A 26,335-nucleotide genomic window follows, 5' to 3' on the forward strand; every position below is an offset into this window, starting at 1 on the left:
GTAAAACCAAAACAATACAGCAATATTTTCCACTTAAAAATATAGTTTTTTTTTGTCACTGTGGGAAAAGTGATAAATGTTTTTAACCATGTTGACTGAGACTTTAACAACAGAGCCTTTTTATTAGGGTAAGGTTCAGAGTGCTCTCTCTCTCTCTGTCTTCCACACACAGACACAGAAAAAGAATGTCACACCCACTGATTTCAGAGTAAACAAAACTACTCTCAGATTGTGTGTGTCTCTGTCAGTGTGTGAGAGCAGGAAAATGGCAGAGGCTCGCATATCAGTAGATCACTTTTCAGCAGATCAGCTGTCCAGTGTGTCTGAATCTCCTGAAGGATCCGGTGGCTATCTCCTGTGGTCACAGTTTCTGTATGGTGTGTATCAATGGCTGCTGGGATCAGGAGGATGAGAAGGGCGTCTAGAGCTGTCCTCAGTGCAGAGACACTTTCACTCTGAGGCCAGTTTTATGCAGAAACAACATGCTGGCTGAGAAAATTGATGTAGAGTGTGATTACTCCACTGGGAAAAAAGGCATCAAATCCTGTCTGATGTGTCTGACCTCCTTATGTGAAACTCATCTTGAACCTCATCTTGAATTTTCTGCTTTAAAAAATCACACCTTAATTGAAGCCTCTTCAAGACTCCAAGAGATTTGCTCTCAACACGATGAAGTTCTCAGGATCTACTGTCGTACTGACCAAATGTATCACTATCAGCAGAGAGAACAGAGAAACAGGTGAGAACTAAAAATCTTTTTAGATTTAATTCCTCTGAATTGTATTTCTTAACTAGAATCAGATTCTTCAGTTATCAGATTTTAGAATGGTGGATCACATTTCAGCATGTTAAATAAATTTGTCCTCCTCACCCTGCATTAGTCATAATCACGTCCGAGCAGTTAGTGAACTTTAGAGCAGTTGAACACCAGTTTAACAACTTAAACAATTCCACACAAGCTTGTGAACTTTAACCATTTAGCTGCCATTAAGATTCACTCACATCCTTTTAAACCAAATGTATATTATTTGTGTTCAGAATGAGCTGAAGGGTGAGAAGATGAAATCCCAGCAGAGAATCCAGGAGAAGCAGAAGAAGGTGCAGGAGCTGAAACGGACTGTGTTAAAGATTAAGGTGAGCAGTGAGCAGAGACTGAGCTGCTCCTAGAAACACACACAACATGAACAACCAGTCACAGTAAGAAAGGAAAGTGTGTGTATGCTTCTTAACAGTCTCGTGCTCAGACAGCAGTTGAGGACAGAGAGATGATCTTTACTGAGATGATTAGCTCCATGGAGAAAAAGCGCTCTGAAGTGATAGAGCTGATCAGAGCTCAGGGGAAGGCTGAACTGAATCGAGTTGAACAACTCCTGAAGCAACTGGAGCTGGAGATCACTGATCTTAAGAAGAGAGTTACTGAGCTGGAGCAGCTTTCACACATAGGATCACATGCATTTCCTCCAGGTAACACTTGATGTAGCGACAAGTCCTAATTACTGTTCAGCAAACAATAGTATTGTGGCAGGAGCAAGGGAAAGGAAAAGGGGTAGGGAAAGTTTTCTTCATTTCATTTCATTGTTTGTACCGCTTATCTGATCTATACTCGGGTCACAGGGAGCCAGTGCCTATCTCAGACATCATCGGGCATCAAGGCAGGATACACCCTGGACGGAGTGCCAACCCATTGCAGGGCACAGGTTGGGAAAGTTATTCTAGCACATTATTCTGAGAAGATTTATCAGAAAACTAGCTTTCACACTATTAGACTATGCCTCCCTGGGAATTTCACACAAGGATTTAACATGCACAGGTTCGAATCACTGATATTGGTCAGAGACATTGGCCACCATTCAAAAATAGGTTTGTTGACAATTCTTTAATAAAAGCAGCATTTAAATAAATACAGTTGCATTTGTTTCTTCCTTAGACCACAAAGGGTCAACAGTCAAAGCAGGGAACTGGAGCCAACAACAGAGGCAGAGGGTCAGACTAACCTCTCTGCAAACATACCTTCCTTGCACACACACGCACACACACACACACACACACACACAAAGACTCGTAAGGATGAAAAGCGCAACACACGGTGAGGAAACCACCACCAAGGGAGGACCAGTCTCTACCCCAAGTGCCCAGACCCTGCCAAGACAAAGAATATACACATCAACAGATAGAACAATGAATTAACATTTAGCTGGGTTTCTCAGGCTCAGTTAACCAAACAAGAACAAAAACCTAAAGCAAATACAAGGTAACAGTAATAATCAACATAAAGAAAAAAAACAAACAAACTAATAAGCCAACTCGAATCATCCACAAGGACCCCGAGCATCAAACAAAAAAAACCCCCACAAAATAAATACAAAACCAAAGATTTCAAACCTTGAAAACAATTAAATAAATCAAAATATGTTCAACCAAACCTGAACAAAATTGAACACAAATACAAAAAGAATATACACAAGTAAACTAAAAAGATAGCTGAAACCCCATACTGGAAACAGATCAGCACGGCCAGAGCAGACTAGAATACAATTACAGGCCTTCATGGAAAACCTATAAGAAATTAAACTATTAGTGTTACCTCATTGAATTCGACCGCCCAATCCCAAATATACAACCATATTAAAAAAACTTACATACCAATCGTCAAATATATTAAAAGGAAGATTTCCGTAGCGAATTTAAGCAGGAAAATTGAAAATCCCAACCTGGCAGCTGCATTAGGCTCTCATGACTAAAACATAAAAAAAAAGAAATCCATAGAGTTCTAAAATATAAGCCAGTGCTTCAGAAACACATGACCCATTGTGACTGCAAACTGTTAACAAGCATTTAGCCACATACACATCCCATACCTGCTCTGACGTCCATATCCGGTTCATAAAATAATGACAATGACCCCATAAGTGAAGGTTAAAGCTGGAAGTAGCAATCGAAAGTGAAAGCACACTCAGAAATCACAGTCTCTAAAACATACATTAAGCATTGTGTTTAGAATTAACGTCTTATAACTGAAAATACATACTTGTACGAAACTAGCATTGCTTTTACCTTACTGCCTCAGGTATCCACGTTCGGTTCCTACGACAATGACAACAGCGTGTTAACCACACAGCGGTGTACTACAAGTGACGTATCCCAGGTGGCATACATGCTTCCGTTTTTTTATACGCTACCGAGTGCTGTTGATCGGATAAATCACCAAACAATTAACCATCGAGGCAATTGCCCCTCCTGCCAGAGTATCTTCTTGCGAGCTTCTTGCGGTTTCTTTCATCCAGTGTTGTCTTCTGAAATCATCAATTCATCTCTCGTTCCTTAACTTTCTCCTTCTCTCTCTGTAGAGTTTCCAGTCTCTCTGTGTCTCTTCTGATCATGAGGATTCACCCAGCATCACTGTCCATCAGCATCTCTCATTTGATGGAGTGAGGAATTCTCTCTCAGATCTGAAAAAGCAATTCAAGGAATTCTGCGAGGAGGAATTCAACAAAGTCCATCCACATGGTACGAGGAGCTGTTCCTGCTGGAGAAACACCATGATGGAAGTCTTTATTGGCTCAGGATATATTCACAAGATACACAGAAATAACTAAAACATTCACTTTAAACTGTTTCCATCTTTTACAGAAGATGATTCATTTTTGTCTTTCAGAGCCTAAGAGCAGGGAAGATTTTCTGAAACGTATGTCAAAACACACACACACACACACACACACACCAAACAAATATTAACATAATCACATTTTTCTGTTTTGTTTTTCTCTTTTATATTAGATTTCTGTTATCTGACTCTGGATCCAAACACAGCATATCATTACCTCCATCTGGCAGAGTGGTGAGATGGAGTTAGGAAAAGCTGTACTCTGATCATCCAGATGTATTTGACTCCTGTAGCCAGGTGTTGTGTAGAGTTTGTGTGGAAGCTGTTGCTGGGAGGTGGAGTGGAGTGTGTCTGTCTCAGTCTCATATAAAGAGATCAGGAGGAAAGGAAATGGAAATTCAATTCAATTTTTTCAATTCAATTTATTTGTATAGCACTTTTAACAAAGAGCATTGTCTCAAAGCAGCTTTACATGAGAAACAACATAAGAAAACAACAAACATAAACAGACAAACAGACAAACAGTCCTAGATGTTATCCCAAGTGAGCAAGCCTGAGGTGACTGAGGCGACTGTGGCAAGGAAAAACTCCCTTAGATGGTATGAGGAAGAAACCTTGAGAGGAACCAGACTCAAAAGGGAACCCATCCTCATTTGGGTGACAATTGTGTGATGCAGATACAGCATGTGTAGAATGTTATGTAAATCAATAAGGAGGTTGCTGTCCACAGTGCTGCTTTGAATACCCCAATGGAACAGCATTAGCATAGCTGCTGTTCATAATATTAGCAGTACTAGATGATAATGTGCATTTAATCAGATGTACTGGAGCACAAGATTATGGGATGTGTTAAATGTATGCCAGGCTAAAGAGATAAGTCTTTAAACTGGGAGACTGTGTCTGAGCCCCGAACACTGTCAGGAAGGCTATTCCAAAGTTTAGGAGCTAAATATGAAAATGCTCTACCCCCTTTTGTGGACTTTGATATTCTGGGAACTACTAGATGTCTGGAATTTTGTGGTCTTAAAGAGCGTGGTGGATTGTAACGTGTTAGAAGACTGGCTAGATACATGGGAGCTAAACCATTTTAGAGCCTTGAACGTCAGTGCTAATTTATAGTCAATTCTAAGTTTTACAGGTAGCCAGTGCAGGGATGATAATATTGGGGTTATATGATCATATTTTCATGACCTGGTAAGAACTCTGGTAAGACCTGGTAAATCCTGGAGTCTGTATTGTTCTTCTTCCCTTCTCTCTTTCTATCACAATGACATGGAAACTGAGTTCCATCATCCTCCAGAATAGGAGTGTATATGAATCACAGTGCAGGATGTCTGTCCTTCTACAGTGTCTCTGACACGATGAGACTCATCAACAGTGTCCAAACCACATTCACTCAGCCTCTACACTGGGTTTTGGGTTTATGAAGGAACTGTGAGATTTGTTACAGTACAATGTGAGAGATGTTACAGTAGATATAAAATTCCTGCTCTTTTTCTCATTGATCCTCAAATGTGATGAAACTTCAACATTTAAACAGTAAATATTAAAACACTGGGTTCATCAGCTACACTTTTGTACACAATAAAACAATTAAAAAGGTAAATTAAAAACACTTTCTTTACCTCTGCTGTGTGTAAATTAAAGTGAATTAACTGTATGAATTAAATCATCACAAATCTTATATAAAAATTTGGATAATTTCAGAGGCATTGTTCTTAAAGGAAAAAGTGCTGTTTTAATTAAATTGACATAATTAATTGACATTTATAGAAAAAATGTCAATTCTGTCTTTGATATTTTATGACTGTAAATTTGTAGCAATTTTAAAATGCAAAATTTCCAAACCCAAATAAAGCTTCAAAAACTCAAAATGCTGTCAGTTATCACTTATCCAACTGATACCATAAGACTTGTTTATTTTAATCAATAAAATCTGTTTAAATTAGTTTCTCTTATTGTTAATGATATTAGAATCATTATTCTGCACGAAATGTTTGTTTATGGTAAGTGGGAAATTGGTGTCCACTTAATAGCACTGACTCAATTACACGTGAAGCTGCACTGGATGATATAAATGCTAAATGAAACAATCTCTTGATGCAGAGCCAACTCTATTGGCTCTCAAGCGCAAGATCCACATTTGACAAATTATCTTGCTAATATAATAACAAAAACTGCACTATGTTGGTTCTTGTCTTTCATTGACTGATGCTGTAATGAAAGTAGGCGTAAAAAAGCATTTTTTGTGGTGCATTTTATAAGAACAGACAAGAATCAAAAAGAATCGAGTCATTTGTGAGTGACATCAGTAAATTTAGAAAAACAATCGGCTTATAGAAATGGGCACTTCTGATAACGCTCTAATGGTTCAAGATAACCACTTTATTAAAATATAGACCACAGCAATGCAACACTAAATTCTGTACAAATTCTGGTTCAGTGGTCACAATGAGCTCCGCAATTGCTACCTGAGCTATTAAGGTAAGTTCATCCAAATTCAAAATCATTTAAAATCTTCTTCACCAACGATAATAATGACTGACATTTAATATACTTCTTGTATTAAAATAAATAAAGCTGCTTTCCCAGAGGGTGCTCCTTTGTTGATGTTCTCAATAAAGATGGGGAATTATTATTATTATTATTATTATTATTATTATTATTATTATTATTATTATTATTATTATTATTATTATTATTATTGTTATTTCTTTATAGCCATCTCCATGATACCAACACATTCACGTTTGCGCATGCATGATTGCTTAGACCTTTTAACAAAGTTAGCACTGCTATAAAACCCACCATCTTTCCCCTGGGGCTAAAAATGTAGTCCTCCAAAGCAAGAAACTGTCTTGTTATCATCTTTTCTACTTGATTTATTTGCGTTGGACTGTGTATGCTTTTTAAACTGAGGTTATGTGCTATTAGCTACTTTTCCGTTGCTGTATGACAGTCTGTTCACTGCTGAGTCTGACAAAATAGCTGGATTTTTTGGTTTTATTTATTTTTTATTGTTTGTTTTTATTTTTTGTTTTATTACTACACAAGGAGTAATAATCTTAAAGAATATGCATCCTTGTGGCGACTCTGTGTTTAGCATGATGGTCTTAGATGTTTTTCTGCCGATCTGTACATTTTGTTGTCTCTCTGATAAGATGTTCAGCACCCAGTTACAGAGTGGGGAGTTGAGTCCCAGGTGTCTTAGTTTGTTTATTAGCTGCTGGGGGATGATTGTGTCAAAGGCTGAGCTAAAATCCAGAAAAAACATTTGCACATAGAAGTCTTTGGAGTCCAGGTGTGTAAGGGCTGGATGAAGGGTGGCTGAGATGGCATCTTCCCTGGACCTGTTCTATATGCAAACTAGAACAGGTTGTGGGAGGGAGGAAGAATGAATTTTATGTGCTGCATGACCAGTTGCTCAAAGCACTTCATAATGATGGGGGTTAGAACAACAGGCCAGTAGTCGTTGTGGCTGGATGGTTGTGGCTTCTTTGGGACTGTAATTATTGTGGTGGCCTTGAAACACTTGGGGATGACTACTTGATTCAGCGTGATGTTAAAGTACATTCTTGAGTTCATCAGCACAATTCTTTAGCACCCGATCAGGTACTGTATGTTGTCTGGTCCAGCTCCCTTGCATGGGTTGATCCTCAGGATGGTCTTTTTCATGCTGACTGGGGTCAGACACAGCCTGCTAGTGTGGGAACGGTGGGATCTTCTGTGCCTGTGTGTTGTTATGTGGGTCTCAAATCAGCCAAAGAATTCGTTGAGGCTGTTAAGCAGAGATATGTCACTGTCACAGGTCCGTGGTAGGGGTTTATAGTTTGAGTATAGGTTAAGAGTTTGGATGCCTTGCCAGAAACTCTGTGTGTCTCTAGTGTTGCTGAAATGTCCAGATATTTTATTGCTGTATTGTTGTTTTGCTTCCCTGATTCCACGGGACAAGTTGGCTCTTGCTGTTGCTAGGCCTGCAGTGTCACCGACTCTAAAAGCTGTGTCTCATGTCCACAGAAGCTTGTGCACTTCTCCTGTCAGCCATGGTTTCTGATTATCCTGAATAGTCACATTTTTTTTGTGTGACATAAGATGTAAGCAGTAACAGCCTCAGTATTTCTCTATGTCTGTGTGGTTGTTGTAAGTTGGTGCTTCTTTGAAGATGTCCCAGTCTGTTTTGATACAATGTCCTCAGGGATGCCATAGTTTCAGAACACATATTCAAACAGTGCAGTGGCATAGGTAAGCCTTTACCACACAAGGATTGCAGTGAAGCTTTGGGATTTGGGGAGATTGGTGACAAAATCGACTGAGATATGTGACCATTGGCCTTGTGGTACTGGGAGAAGCTCCAGGAGCAAATCTGGGCACAAATGTTGCAGGCAAATAGTGCAGTCGTTCGCATAGTTTTTGATGCCAGCTGTTAGTGAGGGCCACCAGTAGGCATTCATAAGGAGTTGTACAGTCTTTTGATGCCTGGGTGTCCCAATCTGGGTGAGGTTTGAACCCATTTTATAACTCGTTGGTGGAGGGCAGTAGGGATGTACTGGCATGCTAAGGGGCACTTGGGGGGTGGTTCTTCCTCCTGCTGAGCCTGGTGGTGAATCTCCTCCGTGATGTCCCACTGAATGGGGGTGATGATCACTGGAGATGGTAAGATGGTTGGGTTCCACATGCACGGGGTCATGGCATCGGCTTAGCTATTTTTGGAGCCTGGTTAAGAAGTGACAGTGAACTGGAAATGGGTGAAGAATAACGCGCTTGTCTGGGGTTCTCTTGGCCCCTTTTATATACTCCAGATTTTTGTGGCCAGTTAGTACTTGAAACAGGTGTTGTGCTCCTTCCTGGCAATGTCTCCATTCCTTCAACGCATATTTTATAGACAGTAACTCCCGGTTCCCAATGTCATAGTTGGGCTCTGCTGGGGTTAGCTTCCTCGAAAAGAAGGCACAGGGGTGGAGCTTTCCCGGGACAGAACAGCACCTATTCCACTGCATGATGCTTGGACGATGAAGCGTAGACTGGGGTAAGGTTGACATACAATGGGGCCTGTGGTAAATCTTTCCTTGAGCTTATTAATTGCTAGTTGGGTGGCATCGGACCAGCGAAGCATCTTGGGTTTGCCTTTGAGCAGAGCTGTGAGAGGAGCAGCCACTGTGCTGTATCCTCCGATAAAGAGGCAATTGAAGTTTGCAAAGCTCAGGAAACATTGCAGTTCCTTAATGTTGATGTGGGCCAATCGGTCACAACGCTTACTTTGCTGGCTTCCATATTTGCTGTACCCCCTCTCAACTGATGAAGTATGTCAGGAATGACATTAAGTGCCTGTGAAATTCACATTTCTCACCTTTTATTAACAGACTGTGTAGTCTTTGTAATATTTGGTGTATTTGGAAGATATGTATTTCATATAAGGAATATATCAGAATACTTTTGGAGTTGATATGATGCACTGGTTCAGGAAGTCTCTGAAGATTTCATTTACGTACGCCTGGACGTAAAGACGGCCAGCACATTAGTAAGTCCATTGGGCATGATCAGGTATTCATAGTGGCCATGTGAGTTATAAACTCAGTTTTCCACTCATCCCCCTCTTGCATACAACCAGGTTGTATGCTTTCCTCAGGTCCACTTCCTGGTGGTGTTTGGACTTTCCACCATGATAGTGTGACAGGGCATGTCTAGAACCTATACCCATTTGAGACAATGAAGTTGGCAGAGACCTGTGATTGACTTCTTTCTTGGACCAGGAAATTTATGGATTATGGTCTCTTAGCCAGGGAAAACCTAGGATTATTTGGTTAGGCAAATCAGATCATACACGGGAAATAATACAGCAAAATGACAATGGCTTGGTATGCAGTTAAACTGATGATACTTTGCAGAGAGTGTATGTGAGTGTGAGTGTGCTATACTGTAAATGCCCACTCGCCACTATTTGTGTCAGTACTCAGGTGAGGGCCTAGAAGAGGTATCTCTTAATTTTCAGTGCACAGAATGTAGGAAAATGTTGACTCTAAAGTATTGTAATTATAACATAATTAAGCATTGTTTTAATATGCTATGTGCCCCAACATTTTTGAACAATATAAAAGAACAAATATATTATAAGGGTTGTTTTGCATTTTGTATACACCATTTTCAGTAAAGTAGTTTACATGTGGTCTAAGTGAGTAGTTCTACCTCACAATGTTTTAACAGGATTAGCAGAATGCATAAGCTCCAGAACCTTGAGATCATGTTAAAAGAGGAAATGCAAAGGCTATATGATCAACAAAACTCAAATGTCTGAGGAAAGAGAAGAAACAAAACAAGACCGTCCAGGAGCAGGTGAGGCTCATGCTGACAATTACATTTGTTTTACACTTTACAAAACAATTAAAAGAGATTCTGTTCTGCCCCTGTAGGAAATCCACATCTAAGATATAGTTAAAGGCACGAGCAGAACACAGTACAGAACGAGGTTGCTCTGCTCAGCATCAAAAGCCAGCTGGATGAACTGATCAAAGACCGGAAAAGGCAGATGGGACAAATGGCTGAACCTAAACTCGAGGTAATGAAGAACAGGACTGAAGAGAAAAAACTGTTCTTCAGAAAGGTGAGGAGTTTAACAGGATGAAAGAATGTAGGATTTTATACAGCATTTACACTAGAAGGATAGAATTTAGGAACAAATCAATTAAGGCCTAATAAGGAATGAATACACGTTTGCTTTTAAATATTAGTTGTTCTAAGACAAAAACAACTGCTGATGATAATTCTAGGTGAAACTTGCTGCATGCTGCTGTGTTTTAAATATTAGTTTGTTTAGGGAAAATGCCTATGTATGCCTACACAATGCTCACTTGCATATGTGTGTAGAGGAGTGCCGTGCCAACAGAAGAAAACATGGACACCAAGCACAGAGACACGACACAGGACAGCTGGACTATGAAGATTGATGCAGATGTCAGCAGTATGTAACAAAGAGAGATGAATAGCTTTTTCTACATTTATGTACACTTTGGGATTTTGGGGGGATCATTGGGAATTTGGAGGTTGCCGCTTCATCCTGAGCCAAATGCTGGGCACAAAAATTGAGAATACTAATCAAGGCCAAGCTAAACAAAATAGTTCCTCTGGAAGTGTGAAACTTCCTCCGATAAACACTCACCGCAGCAGATGATCACCAGGAGGTGCCAGGTAGGACATGCAAAAGATTTTTCACAATAAATGAAATATATCTTCATACTGAATGTATGTCTTTACATTCTTCATTCATTATTTGTATATATTTATATATATATTTTCATTTTTTATATTGAATTTTTGAATTTTTTATATTGATTTTTTTAATTTATATATATGCGTAATTATATTTAACAATAGTGATTATTCCTATTAGAAATATGGATGGTTCTACACCAGAATTTTAGATACCAGTTAAATTTTACCATTCTCTATTGCAATTTTTACAGAACAGCAAAAACTTACTTTAGTCTAACTCTAGCCTAATGTCCTTAAAAAGTGACTAATCACTGACAACAGGTAAAGAGTCAGTAACAAAATATATTATAACGTAAGTATGTGAATATAATGGTGTTTTTAGCCACACTTTGTTTTATTTGTAATGGTTTTCTATGGGAAAGGAAATAGTTTAAACATGCTCATGAATACATACAATGAGGTTTATTAAATGACAAAAATTGAGAGATTGAAAAATCCTATTTCCCCTCACTTTATTCATGCATACAAGAGAATACACCAAGTGTAGCATTTTTTTCTACACTATAACAAATTGGTGTCTTTAATGATGTGATCCATGCATTCAGGCAAACATTACATTTACACATTCTCAAATCAGATCATGCTTGTGTTACTTTATTGAAAGGTTGCCTGACTGAAAGTTTAGGAAGAAGCAGTATTAGAGTATGAACAGTTGCAAGACACATGATTCTTACTTTATGACTGTAAAGTTGTAGCAATTTTAAGGTGTGAAATGAAACATTTACAAACCCAAATACAGTTTCAAAAACTAAAATAGTTGTTTTTACCACTTTGTATTTTGTCATATATGATCTGCAGCAAAACAGTTTAATAGCAAGTTTAATAATAGACACAAACCAATTCCATGATTTCAGTATATGATCTTAAAATTCCTAATGTGATATAGGGATGTCTGTGAGCTCATGTATGCAGAAAAGGGCAGATAGCTTTTCATCTGTGTGTGTAAAGTGAACTATTAGCACAATTATTAAGGACGCTGTAGTCTACAGTCCTGAAGATGAAGGATTAATTTCCCATTCTGTCAATGTTATTCTTCAATTCAGCAATATTTTCCACTTGAAAATGTAGTGTTTTTATGTCACTGAGGGAAAAGTGATAAATGTTGTTAACCATGCTGACTGAGACTTTAACGACAAAGCCTTTTTATTAGGGTAAGGTCTCTCTCTCTCTCTCTCTCTCTCTCACACACACACACACACACACACACTGTCTTACACACACAGACAAAGAAAAAGAAAGCCACGCCCACGGATTTTAGAGTAAACGAAACTGATCTCCGAATGTGTGTGTGTGTCTCTGTCAGTGTGTGAGAGCAGGAAAATGGCAGAGGCTCGTATTTCAGTAGATCACTTTTCAGTGGATCAGTTCAGCTGTTCAGTGTGTCTGGATCTCCTGAAGGATCCAGTAACTACTCGCTGTGGTCACAGTTTCTGTATGGTGTGTATTAATGACTGCTGGGATCAGGAGGATGAGAAGGGCGTCTACAGCTGTCCTCAGTGCAGAGACACTTTCACTCTGAGGCCAGTTTTATGCAGAAACAATATGCTGGTTGACGTGGTGGAGAAACTGAAGAAGACTGAAGTCCAAGGTGCTTCTCCTGCTCACTGTTACACTGGACCTAGAGATGTGAGTGCTGTGATTGATGTGGAGTGTGATTACTGCACCGGGAGAAAATACAAAGCCATCAAATCCTGTCTGATTTGTCTTACCTCCTTTTGTGAAACTCATCTTAAACCTCATCTTGAACTTCCTGGTTTAAAAAATCACACCTTAATTGAAGCCTCTTCAAGACTCCTAGAGAAGATTTGCTCTCAACATGATGAAGTTCTCAGGATCTACTGTCGTACTGACCAAATGTGTATTTGTTCTTTGTGCATGTTGGATAATCACAAAGGGCATGATGCTGTATTACTATCAGCAGAGAGAACTGAGAAACAGGTGAGAACTAGAAATCTTTTCAGAATGAATTAATCTGAATTGTATTTCTTAACTAGAATCAGTTTCTTCAGTTATCAGATTTTGGAATGGTGTATTACATTTCAGCATGTTAAATAAATTTGTCCTCCTCACCCTGCATTAGTCATAATCACGTCCGAGCAGTTAGTGAACTTTAGAGCAGTTGAACACCAGTTTAACAACTTAAACAGTTCCACACAAGCTTGTGAACTTTAACCATTTAGCTGCCATTAAGATTCACTCACACCTCGTATCCAGCTGAAAATAAGTGATTTATGTTCAGAGTGAGCTGAAGGATGAGAAGATGAAATCCCAGCAGAGAATCCAGGAGAAGCAGAAGAAGGTGCAGGAGCTGAAACAGGCTGTGGACAAGATTAAGGTGAGCAGTGAGCAGAGACTGAGCTGCTCCTAGAAACACACACAACATGAACAACCAGATATCCAGAGTAACAGTAAGAGAGGGATCTCTCTCTCTGTGTGTGTGTGTGTGTGATTCTTAACAGTCTCGTGCTCAGACAGCAGTTGAGGACAGTGAGGGGATCTTCAGTGAGATGATTAGCTCCATGGAGAAAAAGCGCTCTGAAGTGATAGAGCTGATCAGAGCTCAGGAGAAGGCTGAACTGAATCGAGCTGAACAACTCCTGAAGCAACTGGAGCTGGAGATCACTGATCTTAAGAGGAGAGTCACTGAGCTGGAGCAGCTTTTACACACACACGATCGCATGCATTTCTTCCAGGTAAACACTTGATGTAGCGATGCCTAATTACTGTTCAGCAAACAATAGCAATATGCTTCTTGCAGCTTCTTTCACCCACAGTTTGTCTTCTTCTAAGATCAGCAATTAATCTCTCCTTCCTCAACTTTCTCCTTCACTCTCTGTAGGGTTTCCGGTCTCTCTGTGTCTCTTCTGATCATGAGGATTCACCCAGCATCACTGTCCATCAACATCTCTTATTTGATAGAATGAGGAATTCTCTCTCAGATCTGAAAAAGCGATTCAAGGATTTCTGCGAGGAGGAATTCAACAAAATCCCTCCACATGGTAAGAGGAGCTGTTCCTAACACTGTAATGGAAGTCTTTATTAGTTCAGGCAATATTCACACAGAAAAGATAACACTTTTGACTAAAAACACTTATTTAAAATGAACAAATTCACTGTTTTACTTTAAACTGTTTCCATCTTTTACATTTTTGCCTCCACAGCTGCAGCAGTTCAGAAGATTTCAGTCTCAGAGCCAAAGAGCAAAGAAGATTTTCTGAAATGTATGTCTAAAACACACACAGGCACACACACAGAATTTTCAGGTTTACTCAAATTAAAATTCTAATTCTAGCTAAAATTATAATCAACATTTTTTTCCACTTATTTTCTAAGCAATGGCTGAGTTAGCCTTTCAGGATCAGAGTGTGAGCAAGTTCTAGAATGACCAAATAGTCTACCAAACCAGTGTCTAGGACTGTTATCAGTTCTAGACCAAGTCAGATTATCAGACATTTATGAAAGCTAATACATATGTTTCTATGTGTGTATGTTAAAAGATGAGATGAGATGAGGCCCCCTAAAGGCTGCTTGATTGCAGTTTCTCTCCTTTCTTAGTTGTCACTGGAACAAGGCACCGTTTCACCCTGCCCATAATTATCTCGAAAGGAGATAGTTGGGATTTTAGATGTGGTGTCATATGAATTTCACAAAGAACTGAAGGCAGGAGTTCTATTCGTTCTTCCTACTATCCCAGAACTTTGGGGATGGTATGGCATATGAAAATTCCAGTCAATGTTAAGCTTCTGGGTCACTTTGGACATAAAAGGTGTACAGTGATAACAGTACAATTGATTGTAGAATACCATACCTAGGTATTATTTCTTTTGCCAAAATTTTAAGAACAGTGTTTACATTCTCCTTTGCACAGGGAAGAGCTTCAACCCATTTTGAGAACTTATCAACAATAACCAAAAGATATTTTAGGTTTCTCACAGGTGGAATGTGTGTAAAGTTCATTTGTAAAACGGTGCTTCTGGAGGGGGTAGCACATCATGTTTGGCTCTTTTACCCTGAACACTGGCTCTAGCACAAATCATACATGCATCAAGTAGCAGTTTGGCCATGTGACATTAAAAATGCAAAATTGTTTGTTGATGTTTCTAATCACCCCTCTTCCTCTTATTTTCTACCATGAAAATGGCACTCGAGGAATGGTAAGACAGAACAGTGGAGTGCAGTGCGGCCCTGAGGACAGTGAATCAGTCCGTCCTTATCTGAGGGCAAACAGTTCTCAGAAGACCAAAACAAAATATCTTGTTTTGTAGCCTGTGTTTGTAGAAAAGATATGTCTATCTATTGGAGTCAAAATGTGTGTAAACAGAGAAAATACTGTGGTTGTTTTGTATACAAAAGATGCGGACTTGCCCTCTTTGGCAGCCCATTTTGCTACTTACTTTTGCTAATTGGGCTCGCGTTCCGAGGGAATAAAAGTGGCATAAATGACATTGGGAAGCACCCCTACCTAGCATGGCCTTATTTCTGGAGTGCCGTGTGAATGCCTGTGAGGTAAGAGTTGTTCGTTACATTCGTATGGCGGATTATTTGTTATGCAGGGTTTACTTGAGACTGCTTTATTTTTAGTGTGGACTGAGGAGCCGGGCGGGATGCTTGTAATGGTCGTTGCTAAAGGGCATCCTTGTGTGGGTTAAACTGAGATAGCTGACCTACCAGGTAGGTCATTAATCTTTAATAAATATTTTTTTAAATAGCTTAATTAACTTTTAATTTGCCAGTGTGTTTTCTAGCTACCCAGTTAACAGTTTTCTAAGCAAGGTTTCAGCATATTTCGGGCTTCTGGGTTCATATGACCATCTGAGAGAGTTGCATCCGGACACCGCAATATTGGTTGGTGTGGTTGTCCAACTGGACCAGGCTATCGGCACAGCAGAATTTAGCGGATTTGTCGTTGGATCTGCGCATTGGGTGTGATTTAATTCTCATCTTCTGTTTTAGTTCACAAGATTGTGGAACTGGACTGACCAATAATGCTATTTGGTGTTTTATAATCGAAGGTAAAACATTAAATTGTAGCCAGAAGTGGTGCATGTAGGTGTGTTCAGTTCTCACACAAGACATCACCATTACGTTTTGTTGTTTGAAATTCTTTTTCTTTTGTATTTTCCTTAAGCAGTGCTGTGATTTGTTTTATTTTTCTGATGAGTGCATTTAACTCAGCTTTTCCTGGTTTCTTATTTTTTATTATTATTAATCAGTTTGCTACTGGTTTCTCTTTTTCTTATTTTTATTTAATTTTTGGTAATGGTACATGTCTTACTGATAATTGAAAATCTTTCTGTTTTTTTGTTTGATAGTGAATGTTGAGTGTGCATGTCTGAAACCTTAAATGTGCTATATTTCCCTTCAGATTTGGGGCAGCCAGCGATAGTAAGAGTGTGTGCCTTTCTGCGTGTTGGTGGTGGTGTATCTGAGAGCTGCAGTGCTGACAGTAGTGTTATGTATGTGTTGTGGTGTTGGGGTGCACATGAGTTTGGTGTTCTCTGGCTTAGAGAGACCAGCACCCAATTCTGGAGAGGTAAAAATGTAAATTTTTTTAGTTGCTTCATGTGAACTGATTTTATTTGCTATCTGAATAAAAGTTTATTGTGTTGTCAACTCTGGTCTGACACCTGACTCAGCCATAACTAAATCTGTGTGTCTTGTGAAGTGAAGGGTAAGTCCCCAGTAATAGGCCCCAGGGGTGGCATAGATAGTTATCTTAGTTAGCAGCCCAAATTTAATTTTAGGGAGAAAGATTGTTGGGTTATTTAAGCCCAGCCCCTATGTATACTGCCACACATGTGAAATGGGTTTACTATTTGCAGCTTTGAAACCATGTGCATACCAAAATCATGAGTTACACCTGAAGCATATCGCGAGTCAGTATAAATAGTCACAACTTGATCTTTAAACAGTCAACATGCCCTTGTTAAAGCAATAAGTTCAGCTGCTTGAGCTGAAAGAAAAGGAATAGAGTGTACAATAGAGTGTACAAGCTTTGTGTCCAATGTGAGGCAAAGAACAGACTGAATACCCACTTAAGGTGGTATTATCATTGGGTTTAGGGCACGAGCCATCTACAAATATGTGTGCCCCACCCTCCAATAGATGTTGTGACCAGCCATCAGGGACCTGTTCCTCCGAACAAGAGTGCACGAGGTGGTTGAACAGGACAGCTGGGCTATTTTGGGCTGTTATGGGAAGGATATTGAGATTTTTTGTGTCACAAAGGATGGCTTCATAGCCTGAATGATATTGTGCGGTCATATGTTGAGTCTGAATATTCTGGTAAGATTTGCCTTTAGAGGCTCAGGCCAACATATGTTTAACTGACTTGGGAGTGTTATCAAAAGCACCAGCTGATTTGAGTTCTCTAACTCTGGTTGCAAATGCAGCTACTGTCATAGTTTGTAAACTTTGCAAGGCCACTCTGATCAGTTGTGCTGTCTAACTATGCATATTATTAAGACAGGTATTAATAAAGAGCGAGGGATACTGCAATGTCACTGGGAGATGAGAGCTTCCTTCCCATTCTCCTTTAAAACGAGCAATGAAAGCACTGGGAGTCTCATTACAAGCTTGCTTAGCATTTGCCGCATGAGATATGTCTTGTTGGCTCTGTGCTTGCTCCGTGAGAAACATGTGGAGCTGTGTATAAAACTGTTGTAAATGATCTGGCTCACTCCACTCGTAATTAGCAACTCAGCGTATCAATTGCGTTCCCTGGGTTTATCATAAACTGGATTCAGGTTAGCAATATTTTCATGTAATATATCCTCTGTTACATCATTATCAAGAGTGTTAGGTAAAATGCAACGAAAGTCCAGACCTGGGCATAATGTGTACGATTCTTCAAAGCGTCAACAAATCTACTAGGGTGGGAACAGGGAGAAAGAGAATCACAAATAGATTTGATTTTACTCATTTACATTTACATTTCTGGCATTTGGCAGATGCTCTTATCCACATACAAAAGTACATACGACATACAAAAGTACATACTCATGCTCAGAGGAGAAATGTGGAATGAGTTCTGCACAAAGGGAGCTGTGGCATTTTTTTAGTAGAATGAGGCTGAGTCTTGTCTTGTCTCTAATGACTACAGATTCAGATTTCTCCTGTTTCTCAGCCTGTCTATCTCTGTCTCTCTTCAGAATGGGTGGAGTATAAGGTGTCGGTGTCTGGGCTGTGGGAGTGGGAAGTATTGCAGCAGGACAAGATAAAACAACTTTTCTGTTAGGTTTTGAAAAAGGAGGCCTTTTATTTTTAGTTTTCTCGAGCTCCCTATCCCAAATTGTATATATAACCACACGAAGGCAGAAAGAAAGAAGAGTTTTCCTTTTACATCCTGCTCGACCTGACTATATCCGGACGAGCCCCCAAGAAACCGCTTCTGCCACTGCCTCCTGACCTTAATAAAGGGAAGATATGCTAAAGAGATGCTAAAGAACCACGCAGAGTCAGTGATTGAATAGCAGAACTCTTTAAATCATTTAATGAGATGAACAAGGAATATTTATACAGAAGAAGGGTGTAATCTTCAGTATTATCTATATGTAAACAAAAGACATCAGCAATAACAAACATGGTGGTTGACATGCTCACTTTCAGTTATCTAAGATACGGAAGACAGAACTGTCACTGAGTGTCTGCATTCAGCACATGTTCTCAAAACAGAATAAAAAGAATTTCTGGGACAAAACAAAAGATATCACAGTAATAAGATGAGGTCATAAACAAATGTTGACTCACACTCAGCCAAGGGCCACAGTCAGCCCAGGCCAGAGTGTGATGAGATACAGGATATCACACACACAAACACACACCAAACATATACTGACATGATCACATTTTTCTGTTTTGTTTTGCTCTTTTATTCTAGATTTCTGTTATATGACTCTGGATCCAAACACAGCACATAATCATCTCCAACTGTCTAAGAAGAACAGAGTGGTGACATGGAGTTTGGAAAAGTCGTCCTCTGACCATCCAGATATATTTGACTCCTGTTATCAGGTGTTGTGTAAGGAGAGAGTGTGTGGACGCTGTTACTGGGAGGTGGAGTGGAGTGGTGTTGGAGTTGTGTACATATCAGTCTCATATAAAGAGATCAGGAGGAAAGGAGAGGGTAAAGAGTGTGTGTTTGGACAAAACAGTCAGTCCTGGAGTCTGTACTGTTCTCCTCTCTCTCTCTCTTTCTATCACAACGACATGGAAACTGAGCTCAAAGTTCCATCATCCTCCAGAATAGGAGTGTATGTGGATCACAGTGCAGGAAGTCTGTCCTTCTACAGTGTCTCTGACAAGATGAGGCTCATCCACAGTGTCCAAACCACATTCACTCAGCCTCTATACGCTGGGTTTAGGGTTGCAGTACGTACAACTGTGAGGTTGTGTGACCCAAAATAACAGTAGGTATAAAATCACTGCTCTTCTTCTCATTGCTCCTCAAATGTGATGAAACTTTAACATTTAAACAGTAAATATTAAAACACTGGGTTTTAACTTGGTTCATCAGCTTCACTGTTATACACAATAAAACAATAAAAAAGGTGAACACTTTCTTTACCTCTGCTGTGTGTAAATTAAAGTGTAATATAAAGAATAAAGTGAATAATGAAGCAAATCAGAATTATTAGCACAATTATTAAGGATGCTATGGTCTACAATACTGAATACGAAGGATTAATTTCCATTTCTGGCAATTGTTGCTTTATTCTTCTGACATCTGCTGGTCAAACAGCGCTACTGCACACTATTTTATGCATACTAAATATTATATTTGAAATACTTTAGTTTCAGGTGTAGGTAGTGTAGGTAATGTGGAGGTAAAGTGTAGTTATATTGGGCTGGGTTGATCACGTATTATTTTTAATAAGTGCAGTGGATTATCTGAAACATGCATATGGATTGTTGTGCAGGACATTTTTACTTATGGTGGGAAAGTGTATAGTTTATGTAGTTATCTTTATGCTGATTACTTTGGTTATAAATAATGTATGTTTAATTAAGGCTTGGAAATTACACCTCCATTGAAAAGTTTCAAACTGTCCTCCAAATAAACACAAAATCTTTGTGGAACTTATAAACTGTGTGCTCTCTGATTCTCATGGGACAATAACTGTGTTAAAGACAGCAGACATGTAGGATAAAGCTGTGTACCATAAATACAAGGTGTGCTACTAGTGTCTAATCAAAATAATAAAGACTGTTTGACTGATCCAGTAAAACAATTTCTTGTACTGTATTTGTTATTTCACTAGGCTAAATTATACCATTTGGTTTTAATTTTCGTAAAAGTGCTGCTGACCAACAATAAGCATCTTGCAAATTGCACAACACATGATTGACTTATCTCATAAAAATGCGGTTATCACATATTAGTTATCACTTATCCAACTGTTTATTTTAATCAATAAAATCAAATTAAATTCTTAAACGGGGGCTTAATTTTCAGCAGGGTAGTTTGAGATGGAGTTTGCATGTTTTTGTCCTCGCTGGTATTGAGGGTGTGGGCATCTCCTGTAGTCGGCCAGTTTGCATTGTCAGTTCACAGCTCTCTGCAGTGCTCTCCCATACTTCTCTGCTCTGCTGGTACCACTAATCCACTGCTGAGACCACAGGTTTTGTCTGACCAGGTAAATAAAGATAGTTGGTAACCCAGAACGCACTGGAACAGCGTGAGGTCAGACATTGTCCATGTTAGTGAATTTTGGGCGTACTTGGCCCACAGGACAAACTCACTCCATTTATGTTGCTCTCGGCTACAGGGGGGGCAGAGGTATTGGCCTAGCTCCTGGTTGAAGCTCTCTACCTGCCCATTCACTTCTTAGGGAGTTGTACAGACATCTGGATGCCCGGGTGTCCCGAGCTATGTGAGGTGTGAACCTATAGCTTATTGGTGGAAGGCAGTAGGGACTTACTGGTGTGCTGGGAGACACTCAGTGGGGTGATTCTTCCTCCTGCTGAGCCAGGCAAATCTCCTCCATGATGAGGGGTGACAATCCCTGGAAATGGTAAGATGGTTCCAGGTCTTGGCTTCGGCTTTGCTGTTCTTGAGGCCTGGTCAATAGGTTACAGTGAACTGGAATTGGGTGAAGAAAAGTGCCCATTGTGCTTGTCTTTGGTTGAGTCTCTTGGCTGCTTTTATATACTCCAGATTTTTGTGACCAGTCAGAACTGGTAGTTGTAGTATGCTCTGGCCCCATCCCAATGCGGCATGGCGATGTAGCTTACAGCAGGTTATGGTCGCTGAACTGCTGGATGTCCAGGTGGTGCTCCGAAAACAATCTGGGCTTCATAGACAATTGGAGCTCTTTTGAGGGCAAGGCTGGCCTGTTAGGACAGGACGGTGTCCATCCCACTCGGGAGGGTGCTGCTCTCATTTCTTGCAGCATAGCACATAGTCTTAGAGCAGATCTAGTTAATCGGTGACAATCCAGGGCCAGGGCCAGGGAGCAGACAAGCAGGTTAATCCGACCGTCTGCTAGCTGCAATGAGTCGTCACTCAGGGTTCATAAAATTGTGACTGTGCCTATTCCCCAAACCAAACGAAAATGTTTTAACAATCAGAAAATTTGTTTTAGTAACCTGATTAACATAAAACTAGATGATAGTGAATGCACAGCCAGCACCTTTGATCTGAAGCTAGGACTGTTAAATATAAGATCTGTTTCATCTAAAGCACTTATTATTAATGAACTGATTACTGATCAGGAGTTCAGCGTTCTTTGTTTAACAGAAACATGGATTAAACAAAACGAGTATGTAACATTAAATGAAGCTTGTCCACCTGGCTACAGCTATATACATCAACCGCGTCTAACAGGCAGGGGAGGAGGTGTCACAGTTATTCATGATAATAAGCTAAGCGCCACACAAAAACCCAGTCATCAGTTCAACACATTCGAAGTTCTTTATACTAACCTAACGTATGCAAGTACTAATAATAAGTTCACAGAGTCAATTCCACTAATTGTTATCTACAGACCCCCAGGGCCATACTCTGAATTCCTTAGTGAATTTGGAGATTTTACTTCAAACCTTGTTGTTTCTTTAGACAAAGCATTAATAGTAGGAGACTTCAACATTCATTTTGATAAGCCAGAAGACCCTCTGAGAACAGCAGTTGTATCCATCTTAGATTCATTAGGTGTTAATCAAAATGTAATAGGACCCACTCATAATGGAGGTCACACTCTGGATCTCATTTTTACATTTGGATTAAATATAGAAAACAGTCACTCTTCCACAGTCGGAAGCCATCTCAGATCATTATCTAGTTTCATTTAGAATGCGTCTTAGTCACGAGATGCGCAACTTGCCACATTACCGTATGAAGCGTATATTTACGTCTGCTACTGCAGAGAGATTTACCGATAGTCTCCCAGAATTATCACACATGATTGGTTCACCTTCTGACCCTACAGAACTTGACCAGGCGACTGATTACTTGGAGTCATTATTTCGGAACACCCTAGACACTGTAGCTCCACTTAAAAGGAAAAAAATTAAAGACAAGAAACTAGCACCCTGGTACAACAACCGCACACAAGCTTTAAAACAATCAGCTAGGAAACTAGAGCGTAAATGGCGTCAAACTAAATTAGCAGTATTCCAGATTGTGTGGAAGGAAAGCCTTCTGAGATACAAAAATTCTCTTAGTGCTGCTAGATCAGCGTATCTCTCTGCCCAAATCGAAGATAACAAAAACATTCCAAAATTTTTATTTAGCACTGTAGCAAAACTAACTAGGAGTATAACCACTGTAGAAAAGCGCACACCATCTACATTTAGCAGCAATGACTTCATGAATTTTTTCAATGAAAAAATTGACAATATCAGGCAAAAAATTCAGACTAGTAATTTAAAACCATATTATTTGATAGATAATCCTTTAGATAATATAGCTATTTCTGATCACAGCTTAGAGTGCTTCACTCCACTTCAAGAGCCTGATCTAATTTCACCAATTTCTTCTTCAAAATCTTCTACCTGCATCCTAGATCCTTTACCCACATCTTTCCTTAAACAGATATTACCAGTAGCTACTGAACCCCTTCTAAAAATAATTAATTCTTCTCTAAGCACTGGCTATGTGCCTAAATCTTTTAAGCTAGCAGTTATCAAACCCTTGATTAAAAAACCGGACCTCGACCCCTGTCAGCTGTCTAACTATAGACCGGTAAAAACCTGCCCTTTATCGCCAAGATCCTAGAAAAGGCTGTAGCACAGCAGTTATGTTCATACCTGCATAGAAATAACATTTATGAAATGTATCAGTCAGGATTTAGGCCTCATCATAGCACAGAGACAGCACTGGTTAAAGTGGTAAATGACCTGTTACTGGCTTCTGATCAGGGTTGTGTCTCCCTACTGGTGTTACTCGATCTTAGTGCAGCTTTTGACACCATTGACCACACTGTTCTACTTGATAGACTAGAACATGTTGTTGGTGTTAAAGGAACAGCCCTCTCCTGGCTCAGGTCTTATTTGACTGACCGTTATCAGTTTGTAGATTTAGATGGTGACTTCTCTATGCATATCAAGGTTAAGTTCGGTGTTCCACAATGTTCTGTCTTAGGTCCACTGCTTTTCTCCCTATATATGTTACCCCTTGGTGCAATTATTCGTAAACATGGTATTAGCTTCCGCTGTTATGCAGATGACACACAGCTATATGTTTCAGCTAAATCAGATGAGAGACACCAGCTTATTAAGATAGAAGAATGTGTAAAGGACATTAGACATTGGATGGCCACTAACTTCCTCCTGCTTAATTCGGACAAGACAGAGGTGCTTGTACTATGACCACAGGCAGTTAGAAGTGAGCTTTCTGATTACAGAGTAATGGTGGATGGTCTTTTGGTTTCATCTTGTCCAGCAATAAAAGATCTTGGTGTGATTATTGATTCTGGTCTTTCATTCGAAGCTCATGTAGATAATATCACTCGGGTAGCTTTCTTCCATCTTAGGAATATTGCTAAGATAAGAAATATGTTGTCGCTTCATGATGCAGAAAAATTAGTTCATGCTTTTGTTATCTCTAGGTTGGATTATTGTAATGTCTTACCGTCTGGATGTTCCAGTAGGAGCATACACAAGCTCCAGTTAGTCCAGAATGCAGCAGCTAGTGTCCTAACTAGAACCAGAAGATATGAGCACATCACTCTTATTTTAGCCACACTACATTGGCTCCCAGTCAAATTTCGCATTGATTATAAAATACTGTTACTAACCTATAGAGCACTAAATGGTCTTGCGCCGCAGTACTTGAGCGATCTTTTAGTCTTTTATGATCCGCCACACCTACTCCGATCAAAGGGTGCTGGTTACTTGGTAGTACCTCAAGTAGCAAAGGCTACAGCAGAGGGCAGAGCTTTCTCTTTCAAAGCCCCAAAGTTATGGAACAGCCTTCCAATTAGTGTTCGGGATTCAGACACAGTCTCAATGTTTAAGTCTAGGCTGAAGACACATTTGTTTAGTCAAGCTTTTAATGTATAGTTTTCTTAGGTAAAGGAGCAGATCAGGAAGGTTCATGGGCATAGAGTGTTTGGTGTACTGGGATGTGTTGGATGCTGTCGCCTTACCACCCTCACAAGTTGCTCAGGTTTGCTGACTGTGAAGTGGTTGGATGCTTTATGTCCCGGGAAGCCTTCATGTCTGTGACCTTCTGGCTCTCCCTTTTAGTTATGGTGTCATAGCTAGTCTTGCTGGAGTCCCTGTCTGCACTTTACACATAATTCTACATTGTCTTTAAGCATCACATGATCAGAAACTTAATATCTTTCTCTTTCTCTCTCTACCTTCTCTGTGGAGCTATACACCCCACTCCTGAGCTCCCAGTGTTTGCCAGTTTCCAGTGCGACCGCTGCCCTACCCCTGGTCGGAGTCTCGCCACTTGATGGTGCCCACTGATGCTGTGGATGGATATGTGTGGCCCAGGAGACAGCCATGGACAGAGCCACTTGGGGACTTTCACACCATCACAGATATGCCATTTCATCTATCAGCCCGTGACAGCAAAGAACTTTGAATAATGACCTTAGAAACTACAATGACCTAATAGTTCCTCATGGGTCATTGATTGCTGTTGTAGAAAGGACATTAATCAGCTACAGTTACATTATTTTCTGTTTAGTGTCACCCAGATGAGGATGGGTTCCCTTCTGAGCCTGGTTCCTCTCAAGGTTTCTTCCTTCCATCCCAGGGAGTTTTTCCTTGCCACCATTGCCACAGGCTTGCTCATTAGGGATAAAATAGGATAAAATAGTCTAATTATAGAATTTAATAATTTATTCTTATTTCTAGTTAATTAGTTATTTTTAATTTTTTAATTTTTTTATTATTATTTTCCATTTTCTCCTCCCCTTTCTCTGTTTTCTTCTTTTGTAAAGCTGCTTTGAGACAATGTTCATTGTAAAAGGCGCTATACAAAATAAATTGAATTGAATTGAATTGAACTTGAAATGGGTGTTTTGTCCCTCCAGCCTCTTTTATAGACAGTAACTCCTGGACTCTGCTGGTGGTAGCTTTCTCAAAAAGAAAGCACAGGGGTGTGTGGTATTTGGCAGTATAATTATCAATAAGCAAACGAGACAGAATTAGCGAACATCCATCCGGTTTATTAATTAACTCACTTCACTTCTTCTTTCTTTTCCTCACATCACATCCGGTTTAACTACACAGTTCAGAGTTCCTATTTCAAAATAGTAGTCACAATGCAATTACTCATGAACACAACAGGGTGGAGTTTCCCCGGTTCCTTGAGGCAGTTCCTTTATATTAGTTGGTGGGGGCGTCCATTTCTGCTGTACACCCGCTCTATGCATGCCGTATCGCAGAAATGAGATTGAGTGCCTGTGAAATTCACATTTCTTCCCTGTAACATAGAAACAGCACTGTAGCAGTCTCTGTAATACTTGCCGTACTTGGAATATGTGTGTATCATAAGTCTTATATAGGAACATATCAGAATGCAGTCGACATAAACTATGACGCACTGGTTCAGGAGGTCTCTGAAGATGTCATTCACAAATGCCTGGAAGACTGCTGCCACATTAATAAATCCATAGGGCATGACCAAGTATTCATAGTGGCCATGTAAGGTTATAAACATGGTTTACCATATGTCCACCTCTCTTTTGTGAATACTCATGCTTCCTGGAGTTGCTCTAGGGCTGGTACCAGATACCAGTGGTAGCAGGATGGAGTGTTTTATGGTGATGGAGTTAAGCCCCCAGTAATCTATGCATGATTGTAATCCGTTTCGACAAAGAAGTACCCGGATGCTGCTGGGGATGTGGAAGGTTAGATGAAGCCTGCTGCCAGGGCCTCCTTGATATATTCCTCCATGGCTTGTGTCTCAGGGTGAGATAGCGGGTAGATTCGAATCATGGGGGGTATTGGGTAATAGTTCAATGCCGCAGTCCCAGGGGTGATGGAGATGGTAACTTGGCAACACATTCT

The 26,335-nt window shown here is 39.8% G+C and overlaps 3 protein-coding genes across 8 annotated transcripts; all 3 read left to right on the top strand.

Moving 5' to 3' along the window:
• The first annotated feature begins 243 nt into the window (after positions 1-243).
• On the top strand, positions 244-5,306 carry LOC131346567 (tripartite motif-containing protein 16-like). Of its 4 annotated transcripts, XM_058380053.1 has the most exons (6): positions 244-739; positions 1,039-1,100; positions 1,151-1,464; positions 1,615-1,697; positions 1,928-1,983; positions 3,348-5,306. In XM_058380053.1, the coding sequence occupies exons 3-6, from the start codon at positions 1,266-1,268 to the stop codon at positions 3,430-3,432; spliced, it is 423 nt and encodes a 140-aa protein (XP_058236036.1). In that variant the 5' UTR covers positions 244-739; positions 1,039-1,100; positions 1,151-1,265; the 3' UTR covers positions 3,433-5,306. The 4 variants fall into 4 exon arrangements, 2 of the variants coding, with proteins under 2 accessions (XP_058236036.1, XP_058236037.1); XM_058380054.1 differs by lacking the exons at positions 244-739; positions 1,039-1,100; positions 1,615-1,697; positions 1,928-1,983 and having other exon boundaries at positions 1,157-1,464; positions 3,348-3,507; positions 3,656-3,685; positions 3,778-5,301; XR_009203637.1 differs by lacking the exons at positions 244-739; positions 1,039-1,100 and having other exon boundaries at positions 1,157-1,983; positions 3,348-3,685; positions 3,778-5,302.
• Positions 5,307-12,144: 6,838 nt separating this feature from the next.
• On the top strand, positions 12,145-20,478 carry LOC131347215 (E3 ubiquitin/ISG15 ligase TRIM25-like). Of its 3 annotated transcripts, XM_058381176.1 has the most exons (7): positions 12,145-12,808; positions 13,110-13,205; positions 13,330-13,563; positions 13,710-13,869; positions 14,032-14,091; positions 15,824-15,882; positions 16,236-16,348. In XM_058381176.1, the coding sequence occupies exons 1-6, from the start codon at positions 12,191-12,193 to the stop codon at positions 15,847-15,849; spliced, it is 1,194 nt and encodes a 397-aa protein (XP_058237159.1). In that variant the 5' UTR covers positions 12,145-12,190; the 3' UTR covers positions 15,850-15,882; positions 16,236-16,348. The 3 variants fall into 3 exon arrangements, with proteins under 3 accessions (XP_058237159.1, XP_058237157.1, XP_058237158.1); XM_058381174.1 differs by lacking the exons at positions 15,824-15,882; positions 16,236-16,348 and adding an exon at positions 18,750-20,478; XM_058381175.1 differs by having other exon boundaries at positions 15,824-16,370.
• A 3,238-nt stretch (positions 20,479-23,716) lies between these two features.
• On the top strand, positions 23,717-25,171 carry LOC131347216 (uncharacterized). The gene has a single exon (XM_058381177.1). The coding sequence runs from the start codon at positions 23,717-23,719 to the stop codon at positions 24,368-24,370; it is 654 nt and encodes a 217-aa protein (XP_058237160.1). The 3' UTR covers positions 24,371-25,171.
• The last annotated feature ends 1,164 nt before the right edge of the window (positions 25,172-26,335 follow it).

The sequence above is a fragment of the Hemibagrus wyckioides genome, linkage group LG26 (genome assembly GCF_019097595.1).
Source record: "Hemibagrus wyckioides isolate EC202008001 linkage group LG26, SWU_Hwy_1.0, whole genome shotgun sequence".
Taxonomy (NCBI): Eukaryota; Metazoa; Chordata; class Actinopteri; order Siluriformes; family Bagridae; genus Hemibagrus; species Hemibagrus wyckioides.